General features: G+C 47.7%; 2 protein-coding genes across 5 annotated transcripts in view; one reads left to right on the forward strand and one right to left on the reverse strand.

Moving 5' to 3' along the window:
* The window catches only part of LOC134528578 (probable ATP-dependent RNA helicase DDX43), a 23,058-nt gene extending 14,191 nt beyond the window's left edge, over nt 1-8,867 (reverse strand). Inside the window, exons 1-5 of the mRNA XM_063362324.1 lie at nt 8,716-8,867; nt 5,842-6,296; nt 4,002-4,310; nt 3,154-3,263; nt 1,457-1,683 (exon numbers count right to left, since the gene is read on the reverse strand). Coding sequence (XP_063218394.1) covers nt 1,457-1,683; nt 3,154-3,263; nt 4,002-4,310; nt 5,842-6,282 — 1,087 coding nt within the window. The 5' untranslated portion in view covers nt 6,283-6,296; nt 8,716-8,867. The remainder of the gene's footprint in view (nt 1-1,456; nt 1,684-3,153; nt 3,264-4,001; nt 4,311-5,841; nt 6,297-8,715) is intronic.
* A 9,721-nt stretch (nt 8,868-18,588) lies between these two features.
* Nucleotides 18,589-19,940, forward strand: part of LOC134528576 (tudor domain-containing protein 7-like) — a 52,707-nt gene continuing 51,355 nt past the window's right edge. For 2 of the 4 annotated variants that reach the window (XM_063362319.1, XM_063362321.1), the window contains exon 1: nt 18,589-18,683. The gene's annotated coding sequence lies outside the window, so the exon portion shown is untranslated. The remainder of the gene's footprint in view (nt 18,684-19,940) is intronic. The other 2 variants (XM_063362323.1, XM_063362318.1) reach the window with 2 other exon arrangements.

A 19,940-nucleotide genomic window follows, 5' to 3' on the forward strand; every position in this document is an offset into this window, starting at 1 on the left:
AAAAGTACTTTTGATTTCGGATTAAGTTTTTAAACTGTATTTTTAGAAAAGTTAAAATGGCTAAAATGTGTTTTCAGAGTAATTTTTAGGCGTGAAACAACCAGTACAGATTCTTGAAAGCACTTAAGGGACTTGCATTACACCTGTATCTTTATTTCTAGGCCATGTAATGTTATGGTCACCGCTCAGATTTCACAGTTATCCTGTGACGACGAGAAGACTGCACGCCAGTCCAGAGTATTGTGCTTAGAGGTGATACCGCGCTGGAAATACCAACGAGCGTCGCGCTTATCATCCCGCCTCACTACACACATACACCCCTGACGAGGCGGGCCCCTTAACTTTCGATCAAATGATATTGCAAAATTTCCCATACATAAACATAACGGCCTAGCAGAAGTTCGTATCCTCGCGCGAGCTTTAAAAATTTACAACCAACATAATGAGTGGCTAGGTTCACTAAAATTAGCATTGAACTGCCACAGTTGGACAGATGGGACAGCTACATTAAAAATACCTACTGCGAAGCCGTGCTAGTTATGATAAGTTATGAGTAGGGACAAAAATTCATTGTGAATTGCGATAACAATGAAATAACCCACGTAAAAGCCGGTCGATACACGGTAAATCGCTGAAATGCAACAACTATCATGAAATAAATATTGATTAAAAATGCTGATTTAAGTCAAAAAATGTAATATTTAGTATGTTAAAATCAATGAATATGTGGCCTTTAGCATGAAGATTTTTCTTAAATGTACTAAATAGATTGAAGAAATTAATTTGACTTTTTTTATTTTACAATTATTACCAGTAACTTATTTTTAAACTATGTACATTGGTACATCTTTCAAACAAGTATGTACTTGCAGTTTTATTTTTAATGTCCCGAGTACATCATCAATCAGTCACAATTTATCAAGTGCGAACTAGGACGGACTTGAAGGTAACTGAACTTGGATCGGCGTGACTTCAACAAAAAATTTGCAGACCCATTCATCTCTAGCATTACAAAAACACATACAATAAAAAAAAACAATAGCCAGCTAATCAGACAGTAAAAAAAAAATTGCTTCTAACAATTTAACAGTTTATCTACTTAATAAAAATCTCTGAACACTGACTGACAGAGAATGCACAACTTAAACCGAGGGTCTAGAAGAAGCATGAAATTTTGCATAGGAGTTGCTTATATAACGTAAGTGAGCACAAGGAAAGGATATTTGGAAACTCATCCCCTAAGGGGGTTAAATAGGGGATGAAATTTTGTACTGAAGTTAGTCATTTTTTGAAGTTAGAAATAGGTATGGAAATTGGTGTTTCGGTTTACGTTTGTGAATAAAAGTCGGTTGTATCAGCATTTTTGGCAACCAATCAGAAACGAGGGTCAAACACTCTCTCATCGAGCACACGGCTAGTGGTGAAACAGAATAGGTGTAAGCGCAGAAACGCCCACCTGTTCCCGTCTGGGCGATGCCAATCAGGTCCAGGCCCTTCATGAGCACGGGCCACGCCTGGCACTGGATGGGCGACGGCTTCACGAAGCCCTGGCACCGGATCTGCTCCATGATCTCCGGGTAGTCCCGGAAGCACTGCTCGAACGTCTGCACCGGGTTGGGGACGGGCATGTTGTCCGGACTCTCCCCCAGCGCGTAGCCAACAGATATGTTGTTGTTCTGCTGCCTAATGATGCCCCATAAAAAACACAAGATTCAAACCTTTAAATAGCCTACCACTATCCATTCACTAATTAAATACACTGTTTATTTTTGTATTCTGCATGCGTTTCAACGCAAACAGAAGTGTCAAAATATTGCAATCTACACAAAGACAAAATTTGTTATTTCAACACTATTGCCATTTTCTTGAAATATACTGCAAAATAAAATTGTAACATTAACTCCAAAATTTTTAACACTACCTGTTTGCACCAAATATTTGTCTTCATAAAAAATTTTTTATTTTACAACAAAACTATGTCCAAAATAACATAATCACACTGGCGGGCTGCGTAACTGGTATGAAAAAAACAAGACAGCTCACCACTGTACATAAACTGCATTCCAGCTAAACTGAATCCTGTGTGTTCTAGTCTCAAGACAGCCTGCATGAACTGAAAAGTGTACTCTGTACTATGACACAGAGTTTTACTTTCAAGCCTTAGGCTGTTACGACACAGGTCCTCGGTTCCATTCCAGCCAGGCCTGTGTTACAGTTTACACCCGTGGGAAATTCCCTTTCCAAGTTCAGAACGGGAAGTGTAGTTGTCCCTTCACCGCCGTACCGAGAAAGGCAACAGCTAACCACCGCAGTTTCACCTCGACTAGTCTGCATAGGCTGTCCACACAAATCTGTAGAAAAATTCCACTGACTTTTTCCATGTCTTCCCATGATCAAAAATTACAAACTTCCCAGACGAATTTAATATAATAATTTAACTATTTTGCAAATATTCTGAAAGAAATAAAGACATTCCAGTCTCCACCATTACCTGTACTAGTTCAAACCGAACCCTGCATATGCCATTTCACAGTATGTATGACAATGCACTATACCACCATCTGAGAAAAAAAAATTTTCAAAATCTGGTTGATGGCATACCATTTCCCCCTTAAATTACTATCACAGAGGAATTTCCATGACTTTTTCAGATTTGAGAGTAAATTTCCTGACTTTCCAGAATGTGGACAACCTGCGTGTGTTAGTCGCGTTTTGGTCTTCTTTCCGTGGCGATGACTCACAGTCAAAACAAAACCAGCCTTTTGGCTATTGTTCTCAACATAAAATGACTATATAAAAAAATAAAAAAATTTAAGTGTTCGGATTATGTACTTTAAATGCACTATATATATATATATGATTATGGGCAGGGAAGGGAGGGGTGGCTGAAATCTAAAAGCCCTTACCGGGACGGCCCATTTGTGCTAGAGAAATCGCAAGAGTGAAACGGGAATGATAAACGTAATCGCCCCCCACCCATCGGACATATTTTCGCTCTACTATAGTAACTAGCTGTCTGTCATCAGAACTACCAAAAAACAACTAGATAATTGGATAGAAAAAACAAGGACAGAGAAGCCAACACATTTCAAATGCCGTGTGCTTCGATGTCCCAGGACCAACCACAGCCCGTGGTTTCCAGCCACTACCTACCTGAACATCTCGACCTCCTCCTTGGACATATTCGCCACATCAGGATCTTCAACGTAGAAATCTTTCTTCAGGGGCGGCAACTTGCTCCACTTATCTTTCTTTGCTTCTTCCTAAAAATCAATTTTTTTTTTAAATTTAAATCATACTTCATACAATACAGAAATTATCTTTTCAATTACAGTGTTCATACACACCTAGATAATTCTTTAATTCCTTGACTTTCCCATGTTTTCTATATATGAGATGAATTGTCCTGACCTTCCAGACTTGGAGCTTACACAATTTGGTGACCAGATGTATTTGCCTTTGGGGGATATTATTTTATTCGTAAAAATTATAACTTAAAACAAAAATATTTTTTATGATAAAGCAACAGATAACACCATACAACACTGAAAAATTACTTTGAATCCATGTGTGTGAATTATTTGGCGACAACGTAAGTTCATGTTCGCCCTGCTATGGTACAATTTCATTTGGAATATGCATATGCATAGATATGCAAAATTATAATTTGATAACAGTTTAATTTTCAGACATTTCCCACTATTACCAAACCAACCTCATCTTTTTTCCCAGTGATACAAGATCATGATAAATATGAACACAGAAATACATTTTTACAATAATATTTTGAGCTAAATTAATAAATAATACAGCAATTCTGAGAAGAGAAAAATTTTTCTGTTAGTCTCATTTTACATACAGTAAAGTGCATTTTTATCAACTAGCTTTTATCATTATAGGTCTATTAAAAGAAAGCTTGCATACTCGCAGGAGATGGAAAGAATTTGAGATATATATATATTATAAAATTAAACATATTATTATTGCACGTCACCACTTACGTAGATCTTGTTAACCTCATTCCAGTCGATCGGTTTGGGCGCCGCTCCGTCTTCGTTAGGCGCTGACCCGTAGCTGTTCTGGTAGGAGCCGCCGAAGCCCCCTCCTCCCCCGAAGCCGCCTGGTCTGCTGTAGGCGTTGCCCGGCCTGCCGGCGCCACCGGAGCCACCGGCGCCACCGTAGCCACCCCGCGGCGCCGTGTCTTCCAGGAGCTCCTCAATGAGACCCTTGGCCCTGCTCCGGCACTCCTCGGAGCCCGTCAGCACCACCGTGGTCGTCGCGCCGAACTCGTCTGAGGCAGCTTTGTCTATCTGCGAGAAACATCACACCATGGAAAACCAATATATCTACACTAAGTTAAATTGTTTAATAAATGATGTACATCGTACATCCGTCACAGTACGCACAGAATCAGACAAGACGCACACCTCACTATGCCCCGCGACAACTTCATGCAGTAATTTCCATCGCGTTAACGTACAACGGGGTGAATAGAAACACAGTCCGTTCAGAGAACAATAAAAACCCAGTTCTTCAATATAAATCACTAGTAATAATGTTGTCAAATAACTTGAAAAAATAATTTTTTTTTAATTAATGATTTTATTCATAAAGAATTTTTGAACAGGCTGTTTCTATTCACCCCGTTTAACGGTATTTCTTCCCTCATTCCTGAAATAAAATCATTGTCCGTTGTGATACTCCTTAAAAGATGGAATATGTATACCGAATATATATTTCCTGTACTAAACATACTACACTCAATCTGCATCCAGCTCAATATTTAGGAAAATTTAATCAAAATACTGAAGTGAATATTTGCTCAAATTAAATTAACTCTGAAAAACAGTTGTTAACTAGTCAGCTATAAACACACTAAGGCATGACATTATTGACCAATTCTTTTAATACTCGCATATGCTCAGAACACTGCAGCCATTGGACAGTCTGCTCACTTGACGTTGGAGCAGTCAATTGATGATGTTGCCTCGTGTCTGATTTTGAGGTAACTTTCCTATGAAACATACCCAAGTGTATCCCTTGCTTCTGATGGCATGATCCTGTATATATTTTTCCTGTGGTACCCAATACGTGATTTTTAAAATTTACGTCAAAAAATCCTGGCCAAAGGAACAGAAAATAATATCACAATACAGTGAAACCTCTATTTAACAAATCTCAAGGGACCAAAATTTGTTGTGTTTGTTGTAAAGGGGTTTGTTAAATGGAGGTTTTGCACGATATATTTCTAGTCATCATAAACCTTCACATAAATGGCTAGAACTGTCTTTCTGACTGTTTAATACAATATGAGGAATTAAACATGAAAAAGTACATAGAATACACTTGTTTAATGGCCAACCATATGATGCTTGGAAATTAACAATTCCCATCCCCATTGCTTCCTGGCGTGCCTTTTCTTGTAAAATCGGCCTAGAGATGTTGATGTTAGATGTCCTAGCCTCCATTAGCCAGTCAAACAGTATCTTGTCCAAATCATATATATATCCTCGTTAATGGAGGTTTTACTGTACAAACAATTTATGTCAAATCTTGTGAAGTATTTTCTTTCATTATCAACTAACGATCATAGTTCATTGTATATCACAAGTTTGTTTTATGTACAGAATGTTTCTACGTACAGAAAGCATCATGTACCACAGGATCAATATATGCAGGTTCAAGGTATTAACTTGGATACATGATATGGAATTTTTACCGATCGTGACAGTGGCACTGTGCCACGTCTGATTCTGTGCGCAATGTTTTTATATAGCCTAAATACATATAAGTCATCTGCTACCAAACCACCGTAAAAATGCTGGAATGTTGTGTACTTACTTGGATTCTTGCCCCACTCTCACTCTCCAGTTCCCGGATTTTGGCCCCTCCTTTGCCTATGATCCGGCCGACGCTTGACGACTGAACCGATATGTTTGTCTTCTCGCCGTCAGCTTCGGGGTAACTGCTCCTTTCGCTCCTGCCGTAGCCGCCTCCGCCGCGACCGCCGCCAAAGTTCCCGCCCTGGTCGTTCCTGTCGAAACCGCCCCCGTAGTTCCTGTCGTCGCCACGGCTGCTCCTGCCGAAGCCGTTCCGCTGGTTCCCGCCCGAGTCGTCCCTCCAGTTGCCGTCCCGCCTGCTCCCTCCCCCGAACTGGTCCTGTCCGCCCCCGTACTGGTCCCTGCCTCTGCCCCCGCGACCCCTCCCCCGGCCGAACGTCTGCGAGCGCACCACCACAGTCGGGGTCGAGGAGTCCTCTTCCGAGACCCAGCCATCACTCATCTTCACCGCGACCTCTGAAACAACCACGTCGCAGGGCGGTCACTTCGTCACTCCAGTCATGTTGCTGATACAGACCTCAGTTTCGTGGAGGCGTGATGCATACAATACAAGGGAACCTACTTCCTTCTCTCAATGGTTGGTAAATTAAAATCTCTCAAGATACTTAAAAGTGAAGTACCTACTAATTTCAAAATGTAATCGGTCCCTTTTTCTGATAGGTTTTCTCGAGTAACAGCGTCGGTAACAGGGGCTCTTCATTTTTAATTGAAGGCTGAGAAGCCAGGTGAAAAATCTAGGAGCCAGTGATAAAAAAAAAGTTCTTTAGTGAGCAGTTATACTTTTAAATTTTATCTTAACATTAAAGTATTAAACGGTGCCTATAATGCAACTTGGTACAATAACAGTAATCAGAGTAAACTTATTACAACGTGAATAAAGTCCAATTACTTGGACCCGCCATTTCCGTACAAGATTCTGTAACAACAAAAAGTTGGCTGATGTTTTCAAAACCACTAGGGTATATAGTTATAGCTTGGTATCTTGACAGGAATTGGTTGCTAACAAAGAAAAGACAGGCATCATGGCGACTTAGCGCCGAAAATTTGTGGAGCCCTGACGTACATTTTCAGGAAATTGCAGTTAAAGCACAGAGCATACATGTTACCCCGCATGTTTAACGACCCACAAGCTACTGAGCAAATACAATTGGGCAGTTTGCTACATTTCTGTGGGAGTAAAACAGTTGGAATAACAATTCAATGCTCAATAATGCAGTGCCCCACATATTCACTGCCAGGTTATTACGTTAAAGAGTATACTGGAGAAAGAAATTCTAGCTGTCGTCAACCCTCAAAGATTAAATAACTCTCTCTCTATATATATATATATATATATATATATAAACTATCAAGGTCATTAGAGAAATATACAAGGTCCAATGATATAAAGCAACAACAGAATGCACAAGAAAATTATCCTTTATCATTTTGGGAATTCAGGTATCAAATCAATCATTAGTTTCTCTAGTAAAATTCTGTGTATATTGTCATGATACACTTAACTAGGTCTGTGTCACATGGCATAGTGTATTCAAATTGGCAATGCAAAGTACAGAAGGAAAGTTAGGAGCACAACTGGAGAAGGTGCGGCATAGAGCAGCGAGGTGGATGGTGGGTATGGGTCATTCTACAGAGAAGGTGCCATTCCGGTATGATTTTTGTTCGAAAGTAAATTTAGGCCAGTGAAGCTGAAACTTTTTTTCTATACTTTTGTGAGCATTCCTTATGCCTCTATACTACCAGTCATATTAATTCTCTATGCAATTGTTTTTAAAGTCATATTGTTAATAACACTTTTGAACGGAGGAGACCAGTAAGTAACAGAGGAGACAAAATCTTGTTATGGAGCAGAGCATTTTTTAATGGTGGTGAGGAAGTTGTGTGCTTGAATATAAAGTAAACAATGGTACTTAAAACAGACCCTTTTAATTAAAATATAAAAAAATATAATTTATCTTTGTTTGAAATACCTCAATTTAAAGATAAGGGAAGGGCAAGAGGGGGAAATGCATAGTCTGACAGACGATTAAGAAGCCTGGGAGGGAAGCATTACAAGGAAGAAGGGTGGAAAGGTATGTCGAACTGTAATAGATGATAAAGGGAGAGGGGGGCGGGGAGCAGCTGGGGACCAGGATACACAGAGGTGGGTGTAAAGGGCGGAGAGATCACGGATGGAAGCTCCAGAGGGACTGGAGGCGAACGGAAAGGGGTAGGAATGCTTTTCTTGCCAGACACAGGAAGGGAGTGGAATGGGTTCGATGAAGAGATGGTAGGGGTGAAAGATGCAAAGTATCTGAGGAGAATGCTAAATGAGAAGAAGGCCGGGGGGGGGGGGGGGGAGAAGTGAGTGAAAAGGAACTCCTTGCTACCGGAAGAAAGCCCAATTGCAAGCGTAATTGGCAATTCAATTCAAAACTACTTTCTGTGCACGCATTGGGCCTGTGTGTGTGTGTGTGCTTTTTCCCAATAAAACAGTTGCTGGTTGTGTGCATTTGTTAACTTGCATGCTATTGTAAATTCTAAATTTTACTTTTAATTTAAAAATAGTACAAATTAAAATATTTACTAAATATACTGCCTCCAACAGGTGCAACTATTACCATACGATGATCGAGAAACAATGAAATTCTTTAAAACAAAATACGAATATTCAATATTCTCCGTCAATGTTTGATATAACTTCCCATGAAATTTCTTAAAATACGCAATTGTCATACGCTTTACCAATTCTAGCGTGTCTTTTCTATCGCCTATTTATTTATAATTTATAAACTTTTTAAAAATAAACCGACAATATAAAAGTTAAACAGGCATAAAAAAAACTACTAAGCCACCGAATTGAAAACTATAATAATAAAGCTAACAGTAGCCTTACCTCCAACCAATATTAATAAAACGCAAAAATTAAGTAAATTTTGTGTTCACTTCCTCATCTTTAAACTATCAAATTCGAAGAAACACGTGAAAAAATTCAATACTATAGCAAAAGTGTTCATACACTCTCCATGGATATATATATATTTTTTCTGAGTAGATGAAACACCTTAAAGAAGCCAATAACGTAAACTAATCCCAGTAAGCGACTGATCAGCTGATACCAGAAATAGAAATGACCTCCACTTGCCACTTAACAGACTCAAGCTAAGTCAGAAGGGTGCAATTTTCTCAGGCATAAAACTATTTAATAAGTTACCTGAGAGTCTGAAAGAGCTAAGCAAACAAAATAATAAAAAATTCCAGAAGAACCTTAAAATATTTCTTTTATCTCAGACATTCTATACAGTGGATGAATTTCTCACATACTAACTGTTTGACATTTTATTCTACTTCTTGTAACACAATAACTTTTATCTCACATTTGATATTGTATAATATAATAAGAAGATCCACTATTAAAAAATTAATAAATCTGTCAAATTTAATAAAGTCTCAAGCTAAATGTATATGTGAAATGGTGTCTAAATATGTAATCAAATACTATACATACTTTTGTTATTCTTTTGTACATAGATTACTGTATTTATGTATTGCTGTGGGTTTATGTGTAAGCGCTGATCTTAGATATGTTATTTTTTAATGTATATAAGGGCGCGGTTACACGGGAGTCTGAACTACTTCAGGTGAACATGTTCAGCTGTTGAGTGCGGTTACACACAGTCTGAACATGTTTCGTTCGAGACCATTTCTCATTTAACTTAAACAGGTTGGCAAAGTAGTTCAGATCGACATATCTTCTACATTAGCCTCTGATTGGCTGGTTAGAATATAAACAGTCTTGACGCCGTCCCCGCTACCTCTGAGTATTTAGACGTGATTTTGTTCAGTTCGTGATCTCAGGGAAGGTTCGGCCTTGTGGCTAGAGGTAGGGGTCAACGCAGTAGGGCCCCCCGAGCTGTTGAGGCCACTCGGGACGCCTGAATAATAACACAAAACCTCTTCAGATAGTTGGTGAATTTAATACAGCACAGCCCAATACATGGTGCTGCCCGTTCTGGCCGTAACGGTTTGCCCGACGCGACTAGTCACACGCGCAGCTCACTTCCTCAGTGGCGGCTTGACGTCGTCTGGCCGACGACCACCCCAGAGCCCGACCTGCACCCGCCAGTATACGCTCCCGCTAACGGAACACACCCCTGGCCATGGCCCACCCGAGTCAGGCGACCCGAACAGCAATCAAAGACAGAGCCGCGGAAACCTGAGTAGACAAGAGAAGAACCGTACCCATTCCTCCTAAAACATTAAATTAGGATTTTAGCGACAATAAAATCTCTTCCAGACACACCCGTTTGGAGTCTAGCGTAATGAGGTCACGCCTGGCGCGAGAGAGGCCGAGCCTCCCTCGGACGCCATGCCAGTTCGGCAGTTCAGCGCAGCTCACGGACCGGGGCGGACCTACGTCCCACGGAGAGGCAACATCCTTTGTCTACATCGAAAGTAACGTCCGGTAAATATAGTCACTAATTAACAGAACCCCTTTTATTACTTAACCTCTCCGTGAGTACCCGGTCCCTTTTTTCGGTCCAGGACCTAATCCGGCCGCATCAATTTAAAGACACCCCGCACCACACTTGGTCAGCGGGGCTGCTCTTCAGTATACGGCACGGGCCGCCTCCCGCAACTTACAGAACTTTATTTAAGGTCACGCGCACGGCGCTGACCACAAACCCGCAAGGGAACTTGGACAAACTTAATTGCGGTGCGTGTTTCACCACAGTGGGCACAACACCCGCGCCGAGACATTTGCATACGGGATTGGCCGTCTCCAATCGTCCACCCCCTTAATTCAGTGTATTTTTGTATCCCGTATTTTGTATTGCTAACTTACGTTACCCGAGTAACGAGTGCCACGTAACTTGTGCGCGCCCCCTTAATTCAGTGTATTTTTGTGTCTCGTACTTTGTATTGCTAACTTACGTTACCCGAGTAACGAGTGCCACGTAATTTGTGCGCGCCCCCTTAATTCAGTGTATTTTTGTGTCCCGTACTTTGTATTGCTAACTTACGTTACCCGAGTAACGAGTGCCACGTAACTTGTGCGCACCCCCTTAATTCAGTGTATTTTGTGTCCCGCCTTTGTGTTACGAAATTACGTTACCCGTGTAACCAGTGAGACGTATGAGACGTAGCAGCGTCCGAGGCCACGTAACGCGGAACACAAACCATACGGCGCCACGGAATAACGAGTAAACCCCCCCCGGGGACCTCTGTAGAGTGTTGTATTGTGTACGACTCGTTCCTATGAATAAAAGGTACGACACCACCACCTTAACTCCACGCCTCTTATTTAAAATCATCTCACGCAACACCGCCGCCGGCCCTAGTGGGCCACGCAGGGGCACATACATCCACGACCCCCAAACTCACGACTAGAACCGAGCTAGTCTGGCGCCCACCCGGACAATACGTAGCAAGAACCGCCTTTTCCCACTAGGAGCCACACCGGGACTCGAGCCCGAGACCCCGGACGACGGCATTTGGCGCCCGCTGCGTGGGGCAGAAAATAACGTGAAAATTTTTTTTTCTCCACCTCCTGGACATTTTCGAGATAAATTCACCAACAGGCGACAGCGGAGACACGAAACGGCCATTTTGGACACAGGAAGGGTCGAAGGCCAGACAGACCGGCGCGACGAGGCGAGCGGACAAAGGACACTCCAACCACCCCCACCTCCACACGTCATCACGGCGAGGCGAGCAACGGAGCGACGTCACCACCCCCACCCCGCGCGGACCGTTTTCGCCTCCTCTTTGTGCGGCTGTCCGGGCGCTCTCGGCCATCGCCTCACACGCCCATCCGCACCCCCGCCCATGCCGCGGCCATTCTCGGCCTCTGTTTTGTGCGGCTGTCCGGGCACCTGCCTAGCCGGCGAGCGCGACCCCGCGCGCAGACTTGCACAGCGCGCACAGAGCCACGAGTGAAAAACACGACTCGACACAGCTGAACACGCACGATAACAAGAGATGGATGCAGACGAATGCAGTGGGTGTTACCACCTCTACCCGAGATGGTACTTAAACGGCAGGATCGCCGCGGGGTACGAGTGTGGCTATTGTCAAGAGTATCGCACATACGGGATGACGATGTGTGGAAGCCGGTCGTGTCCTGGAGGAAGTAGCATGGGCTACCACTGCGACGAGTGTACCGACCTATGGCATCGTGACTGCACCAACGAGCGTGAAGGTACTTTGAGGCGCGAGTCCTTCACGTTCACGTGCGCGCGATGTACCGCAGGACGAGCCACCCAAGTGCAGTATTCGGGAGCAGCGCTACTAATTCCTCCCCTACGATACGCCGCGACAATTCACGACATCGAGACGCCACTCACGCAGACGCAAGACGTATCACGAACTCACGCCCCGACGACATCCGCACCGTCACGTACAACCGTCCCGACGCCGACGACCTTCATCATGCCGCCAACAATCCCGCTCCCGTCGCCTCCTGTCCCGGAGCCACCAACCTCGGCATCCCTCGTAGACCTGACGCCTCCCGACCCAAGTCCGGAAACACCGTCACCAGCGAGACCACGCTACATCAACCTGACGCCACTCACGCCGACGCACTACGCCTCACCAAGGACGCCTTCCGTCCCGACGCCGACGCTCGTCAACCTCTCGCCGCCAATCCTGCTCCATCCACCCCCGGGCCCAAAGCCACCAGCCTCAACACCCCTCGCAGACCAGACGCCACTCAACATGACTGTGACGACGCTGGACCCGCCGAAGCCGACCGAACGACGCATGACGCCGACCGTCCCACCGCAGTCTGTCACGACGTCACGAACCCGCCTCGTGTCGGAGGCAACTCACGACGCCGGGATGGCCTCGCCACCGCACCTGACCACCGTCACCGTGCCGCGAAGGACCATTCCGACGCAACCCGCATCGTCTCCGACACACGCCTCATCCGGGACGCCACCAGACTCGACAACGACACGTCGCGTCACACCGTCGCCACCGCCTAGCTTCAACATCATGCAGCCGGCCTCACTGCCACATGAGTACGCGGTCTCAAAACAGCAGCTGGACAAGGCAACGCCCAGGGCCACGACGCCGAGACGCCTGTGCGAGGCCCCGCCGCCTGGATTCGCCCCGCGGTGCCCGCCTGGCTTCGAGGCTCAGGCGCCACGACGCCGCCCCTCGGCCGGCCTGCCACAGCAGCCGCCGAGGCGACGCGCACTCTGCGCTCCAGAGGCGCCACGACGCCGCCCCTCGGACAGTCTGCCACAGCAGCCGCCGAGGCGACGCGCGCTCAAGTCGCCACAGGCGCCGCGCCACAACACCGTGACGTCACCGCGGCTACCGGGTCGCCTGAGCTCCCTGCATCTGCCTGACGCAATGCAGGTCGACGCCACGGCACCTGGACGCCCGACCGCCCCACCACCGCACGTGACCGTCACTCGGCCGATGACACCTGTCCTCCGTCTGGCAAGACGAGCCGCGAAACGCCCGCATGTCAGCAAGGCTGAGCCGGGCCGTGCCGAGCGCCGCCCGCGCTTGCTGCCCGCCTGCCGAGAGCCACCTGACCTTGGTCGCCGCTGCCCCTGCCGGCCGGCACCCTGGCCACCACCGCACCGCCGCTCGCTGCGAGACACCGCAGCCACACTCGGAACCACTGTCAACCCCCGAGAACGAGTCCGGGGAGGTGCTTAGGGCACAACCGCACAACGACCACGCCGACACCACCCTCATGATGATGGAACTGGACGACGGGGACGAGGAGGCCTCTACTCCAAACCCGCCCGGCACACCGGAACGGGAGAGGAGGCTGTACCCATCCACGCCGTACCAGACGCTGAGGGCCAACGTCAACAGGCCACCTCGACGAGTCGACCCCGGATGTTCGGCGTGGGACGACCCGGGACAGGTGCTCGGGCCCTACCAACTGCGGCCACCGAGAGCGCCACCCGGGTGGAGCTGTTGCCGGAGCCGCTGACCCCGCCCAGGCGCCACAACGCCGCCCCCGGCACGCCTGCCACGACGGCAACCGGGGCGGCGCGCACGCTGGCCCAGTCGGCCACGTTCACCAGGTCCAGTGCGCTGACCCTATCAGCCGCTGACCCCGCCCAGGCGCCACGACGCCGCCCCCGGCACGCCTGCCACGACGGCAACCGGGGCGGCGCGCACGCTGGCCCAGTCGGCCACGTTCACCAGGTCCAGTGCGCTGACCCTATCAGCCGCTGACCCCGCCCAGGCGCCACGACGCCGCCCCCGGCACGCCTGCCACGACGGCAACCGGGGCGGCGCGCACGCTGGCCCAGTCAGTCACGTTCACCAGGTCCAGTGCGCTGACCCTATCAGCCGCTGACCCCGCCCAGGCGCCACGACGCCGCCCCCGGCACGCCTGCCACGACGGCAACCGGGGCGGCGCGCACGCTGGCCCAGTCGGCCACGTTCACCAGGTCCAGTGCGCTGACCCTATCAGCCGCTGACCCCGCCCAGGCGCCACGACGCCGCCCCCGGCACGCCTGCCACGACGGCAACCGGGGCGGCGCGCACGCTGGCCCAGTCGGCCACAATCACCAGGTCCAGTGCGCTGACCCTATCAGCCGCTGACCCCGCCCAGGCGCCACGACGCCGCCCCCGGCACGCCTGCCACGACGGCAACCGGGGCGGCGAGCACGTTGGCCCAGTCGGCCACAATCACCAGGTCCAGTGCGCTGACCCTATCAGCCGCTGACTCCGCCCAGGCGCCACGACGCCGCCCCCGGCACGCCTGCCACGACGGCAACCGGGGCGGCGCGCACGCTGGCCCAGTCGGCCACGTTCACCAGGTCCAGTGCGCTGACCCTATCAGCCGCTGACCCCGCCCAGGCGCCACGACGCCGCCCCCGGCACGCCTGCCACGACGGCAACCGGGGCGGCGCGCACGTTGGCCCAGTCGGCCACAATCACCAGGTCCAGTGCGCTGACTCTATCAGCTGCTGACCCCACCCAGGCGCCACGACGCCGCCCCCGGCACGCCTGCCACGACGGCAACCGGGGCGGCGCGCACGTTGGCCCAGTCGGCCACAATCACCAGGTCCAGTGCGCTGACCCTATCAGCCGCTGACCCCGCCCAGGCGCCACGACGCCGCCCCCGGCACGCCTGCCACGACGGCAACCGGGGCGGCGCGCACGCTGGCCCAGTCGGCCACGTTCACCAGGTCCAGTGCGCTGACCCTATCAGCCGCTGACCCAGCCCAGGCGCCACGACGCCGCCCCCGGCACGCCTGCCACGACGGCAACCGGGGCGGCGCGCACGTTGGCCCAGTCGGCCACAATCACCAGGTCCAGTGCGCTGACCCTATCAGCCGCTGACCCCGCCCAGGCGCCACGACGCTGCCCCCGGCACGCCTGCCACGACGGCAACCGGGGCGGCGCGCACGCTGGCCCAGTCGGCCTTGATCACCAGGTCCAGTACGCGGAGCCAACCAGCTGCTGAGCCGCGAACCACGCCGGGATGGAGTGGCCGGAGCTAGGGGTGGCCCCATGTTAGCGGGACCATAAGCGGCGCAAGGTCGGGCTTCACAGGGGGGGGGCGTTTGACGTCGTCTGGCCGACGACCACCCCAGAGCCCGACCTGCACCCGCCAGTATACGCTCCCGCTAACGGAACACACCCCTGGCCATGGCCCACCCGAGTCAGGCGACCCGAACAGCAATCAAAGACAGAGCCGCGGAAACCTGAGTAGACAAGAGAAGAACCGTACCCATTCCTCCTAAAACATTAAATTAGGATTTTAGCGACAATAAAATCTCTTCCAGACACACCCGTTTGGAGTCTAGCGTAATGAGGTCACGCCTGGCGCGAGAGAGGCCGAGCCTCCCTCGGACGCCATGCCAGTTCGGCAGTTCAGCGCAGCTCACGGACCGGGGCGGACCTACGTCCCACGGAGAGGCAACATCCTTTGTCTACATCGAAAGTAACGTCCGGTAAATATAGTCACTAATTAACAGAACCCCTTTTATTACTTAACCTCTCCGTGAGTACCCGGTCCCTTTTTTCGGTCCAGGACCTAATCCGGCCGCATCAATTTAAAGACACCCCGCACCACACTTGGTCAGCGGGGCTGCTCTTCAGTATACGGCACGGGCCGCCTCCCGCAACTTACAGAACTTTATTTAAGGTCACGCGCACGGCGCTGACCACAAACCCGCAAGGGAACTTGGACAAACTTAATTGCGGTGCGTGTTTCACCACAGTGGGCACAACACCCGCGCCGAGACATTTGCATACGGGATTGGCCGTCTCCAATCGTCCACCCCCTTAATTCAGTGTATTTTTGTATCCCGTATTTTGTATTGCTAACTTACGTTACCCGAGTAACGAGTGCCACGTAATTTGTGCGCGCCCCCTTAATTCAGTGTATTTTTGTGTCCCGTACTTTGTATTGCTAACTTACGTTACCCGAGTAACGAGTGCCACGAAACTTGTGCGCACCCCCTTAATTCAGTGTATTTTGTGTCCCGCCTTTGTGTTACGAAATTACGTTACCCGTGTAACCAGTGAGACGTATGAGACGTAGCAGCGTCCGAGGCCACGTAACGCGGAACACAAACCATACGGCGCCACGGAATAACGAGTAAACCCCCCCCCGGGGACCTCTGTAGAGTGTTGTATTGTGTACGACTCGTTCCTATGAATAAAAGGTACGACACCACCACCTTAACTCCACGCCTCTTATTTAAAATCATCTCACGCAACACTGCCGCCGGCCCTAGTGGGCCACGCAGGGGCACATACATCCACGACCCCCAAACTCACGACTAGAACCGAGCTAGTCTGGCGCCCACCCGGACAATACGTAGCAAGAACCGCTTTTTCCCACTAGGAGCCACACCGGGACTCGAGCCCGAGACCCCGGACGACGGCAGGCTCACGATTCTTATGCGCGTGAGGGGCAGACTCGTATACGTGACGCGAAAGTTACAAAAGACACTCTGACATGGCACACGATATTTTGAAGCACAATACACTACACTAATACCTAGCTCTGGATAAACTGGGCTAGCAACACGTAGGCCCGTGTCTCCGGCGACTCTACGTGGTGACTAGGTGTGTCCCAGGGACTGAATCGTTATTAAGTTTGGTGGCGCACTGCAGTACGACGGTGATACATAAGCCCTGACATGACGAATTACACTTAGGCGAACAACTATTCCGCTAACACATTACACTTGATAAACTGGGCTAGCAACACGTAGGCCCGTGTCTCCGGCGACTCTACGTGGTGTCTAGGTGTGTCCCAGGGACTGAATCGTTATTAAGTTGGATGGCACGTGTCGCCTGCTGGCTGCCCCGTGCGGGCCAAAACTAAGTAGCCTAGGTTGGGCGTGAAGCGCCGACGTAAAAACACATACTCTCCCCACAGTACTTACGTATGACGTAAACACTCATCTCGGAGCACTGATTGAATTAAGTTAAGTACCTCATGGTAAATTTAGGCCGACCGCGGAACTGTACAAAAGGTTGAAAAGAAATTACACTATGGAAAACTACATGTCGGTGAATGCAAAGGTTGAAGGTTCCGCGTTGCGCGCAGGCTGCCGGCCTGGTTGAGCTCTCGAAGGACACTAGCGGTGTCGCCGCGCGCGACCCCCCTCCCCCGCCAGCCCTCCCGCGGAAACGTGTGAATTTCGCGGGAAACTGAACCGGCCAGGTTCGGGACAAATCGCACATTGAAACATGATTTTGCAAAGACTTAATTATTAATTAATAAAAAATAATGTTTAATAAAATCCTGTGGAAAAACATAATTATAACAATTTGTTGTAGTGCGGCGGAAGGATATGCCACACCCGGCCGGATCCTTGCGCCGGTGTAGCACTCGTTGTATGGCGTTCGCCTCGTCGCACGAACTGCACTTTGCTGCGCGCACGGGCGCGTTCGGTGCACACGCTTTTGCGAGACGTTGATGAGGCATAGCGGTCTATGCGACAGAGGAGCATTGGCGGTCGGCGTCAGTCTTTTGCAGAAATTCTAGATGGAAAGTGTCTCTGGCACAAGTTCGAGTAATATTTTACCGAATGCAACAAAAAAACCAACAGATAATTATACATATTTTTTAATTTATCCTGACCTTAATTTTCTTAAAACTGAGATAGGTACTCTCGCTCAGAAAATAATAAAAAATAAGTTTAAAAATTTTACTGTGCATGTTTGAATTCCCGATTTGTAAAAAAATATTGAGCAATATGTAAACACATTTCATTTCTGCTGATAATGCTGTATAAACAAGTGAGAAAATCCCGCGTTTTCTGGATGCAATTAAAAAATATAGATCAACAACACAGTCATTCGTTGACAGTAGACAATCGGTTTTAGAGCTAAACACACTTTTCAGCAACTACCGTGTAACCGCACACTTTCGCGTTTGTAAACGTGTTTACTTAAACATGTTCACCTGAAGTAGTTCAGGGTCCCGTGTAACCGCGCCCTAAAACTGACATGTTCCATATCCCAGAACTCCAGCAGTTTGTAAGGGGTCTACGGAATGAAATGAATAAATAAATAAAAATAAAAAAAATAAGTTATATGATTTTTATTTAGTTTCCCGAAATCAACTCAAACTGTCAGTTGAACTCAGAAATATATTGTTTATTATTCAATTATTAACGGTAAAATTCTTTCTGCTTTGAAACTTTAAAATAACACACAAATGTAGCGATTTTGCTAAAAGGCAGATAGTTCATATTGGGACCACAACGGCATTAAACGCTACCTACACACAAAAGTTTTTATTCGTGGTCATTCTCATAACTTGTTGTTATTGTCTTATTTTCTTTATTTAATATTTGCGTATGTCGCGCGCTCTAGTTTAGAACGTATGGTATGGTATTTTAAATTGTGTTCGTTAATAAGGTAATAAATCTATCGTAAGAAACATCATGTTACAATTTGATGTTTGTTTCTCAAAGTAATTATTTTTTTTCTTTTGTGTTTACACACGGCAAGTGTGTTTTTAATTTTGGTAGGTCATGCATGTCCGGCATGTGAGGAATTCAACAATTCAAGCCGTTCGGAATGCACGCTTAGGAGTTTCTGTCGTTTGCATAACGCACCGTTAATTGAACTTAATACACATAGCCTAGGTATTTAGGTTGTTTTGGGTGGTATGTACATTGGAAATCCTGTATTTATTCAGTTTGAGTACTTGGTACATGGTCAAAAAGGGGAGGCGAGGCTGGGTCCCTGTTAAATACTATCAGGTTAATGATATGGCAAAGGGAATTAAACAAGGATATTAAGATTCACTAGGAAAAGAGCAGTGTCCTAGAGTATATTGTCCACATATTGCCAAAACGGCCAATATCACATTTTTGTAACTTTTAAGGAATCATTAAAAACTATTCAAGGTAAAATTACACTAGTCGAATGAAATTGAAGATATAACTCTAATTCAAAGCTAGTATAACTCGGTGCAACACATATTTGCACAAGTAAAATAAACATATATGGTATACTAGCTGCCTGACCCGGCTTCGCACGGCTATACTAATGGAAAAAAATTAAGCCACATCTTCCATTTACAGTATTGGTAAATAAAAAAAATTCAGTGAGAATTTATTACAATGCTGTATAATGTACCGGAGAGAAAATGAATAGCACCGATGGTTTCCCGACTCGTGCACGCAACGTACAACTGATGTACCCGTACTTCGCTACGGCAGTCTACAGGCAGATCACTCTTGCACCGCTCATTATACATGCCCCTCCTTATGGGTGCGCCACTGCCGCGCGATGCCCGTTGCCATGGAGACGCAGAAGGCATGAACAATGCAAAATCCTGTTCTCATGCAGACAAAGTACCCACTGTTGCCTGGTTTTAACCACCCATGGGATCTAATTTTCGGAAAATGTCATACTGCGTAACATAAGGAACGTTACTGTGAAGTTTCAAGTCTGTAAAATATATATACTTGAAAAAAAGGGCAATTTTTGATATTTAAAGTACCCGCAAAATTTCAACGGTGATGAGGACTGCACTAACAATGAAATAGTCGCCATAGAGACGAATGAAGCATCAACAAAGCAACAGCCATTTCCATGGTGATTTCCTACCAAAAACTGTAAATTTTGATATATTACGCCCCCGAAACTCCCCTTGGGATCGGATTT

Source organism: Bacillus rossius, chromosome 1 (genome assembly GCF_032445375.1).
Source record: "Bacillus rossius redtenbacheri isolate Brsri chromosome 1, Brsri_v3, whole genome shotgun sequence".
Lineage (NCBI taxonomy): Eukaryota > Metazoa > Arthropoda > Insecta > Phasmatodea > Bacillidae > Bacillus > Bacillus rossius.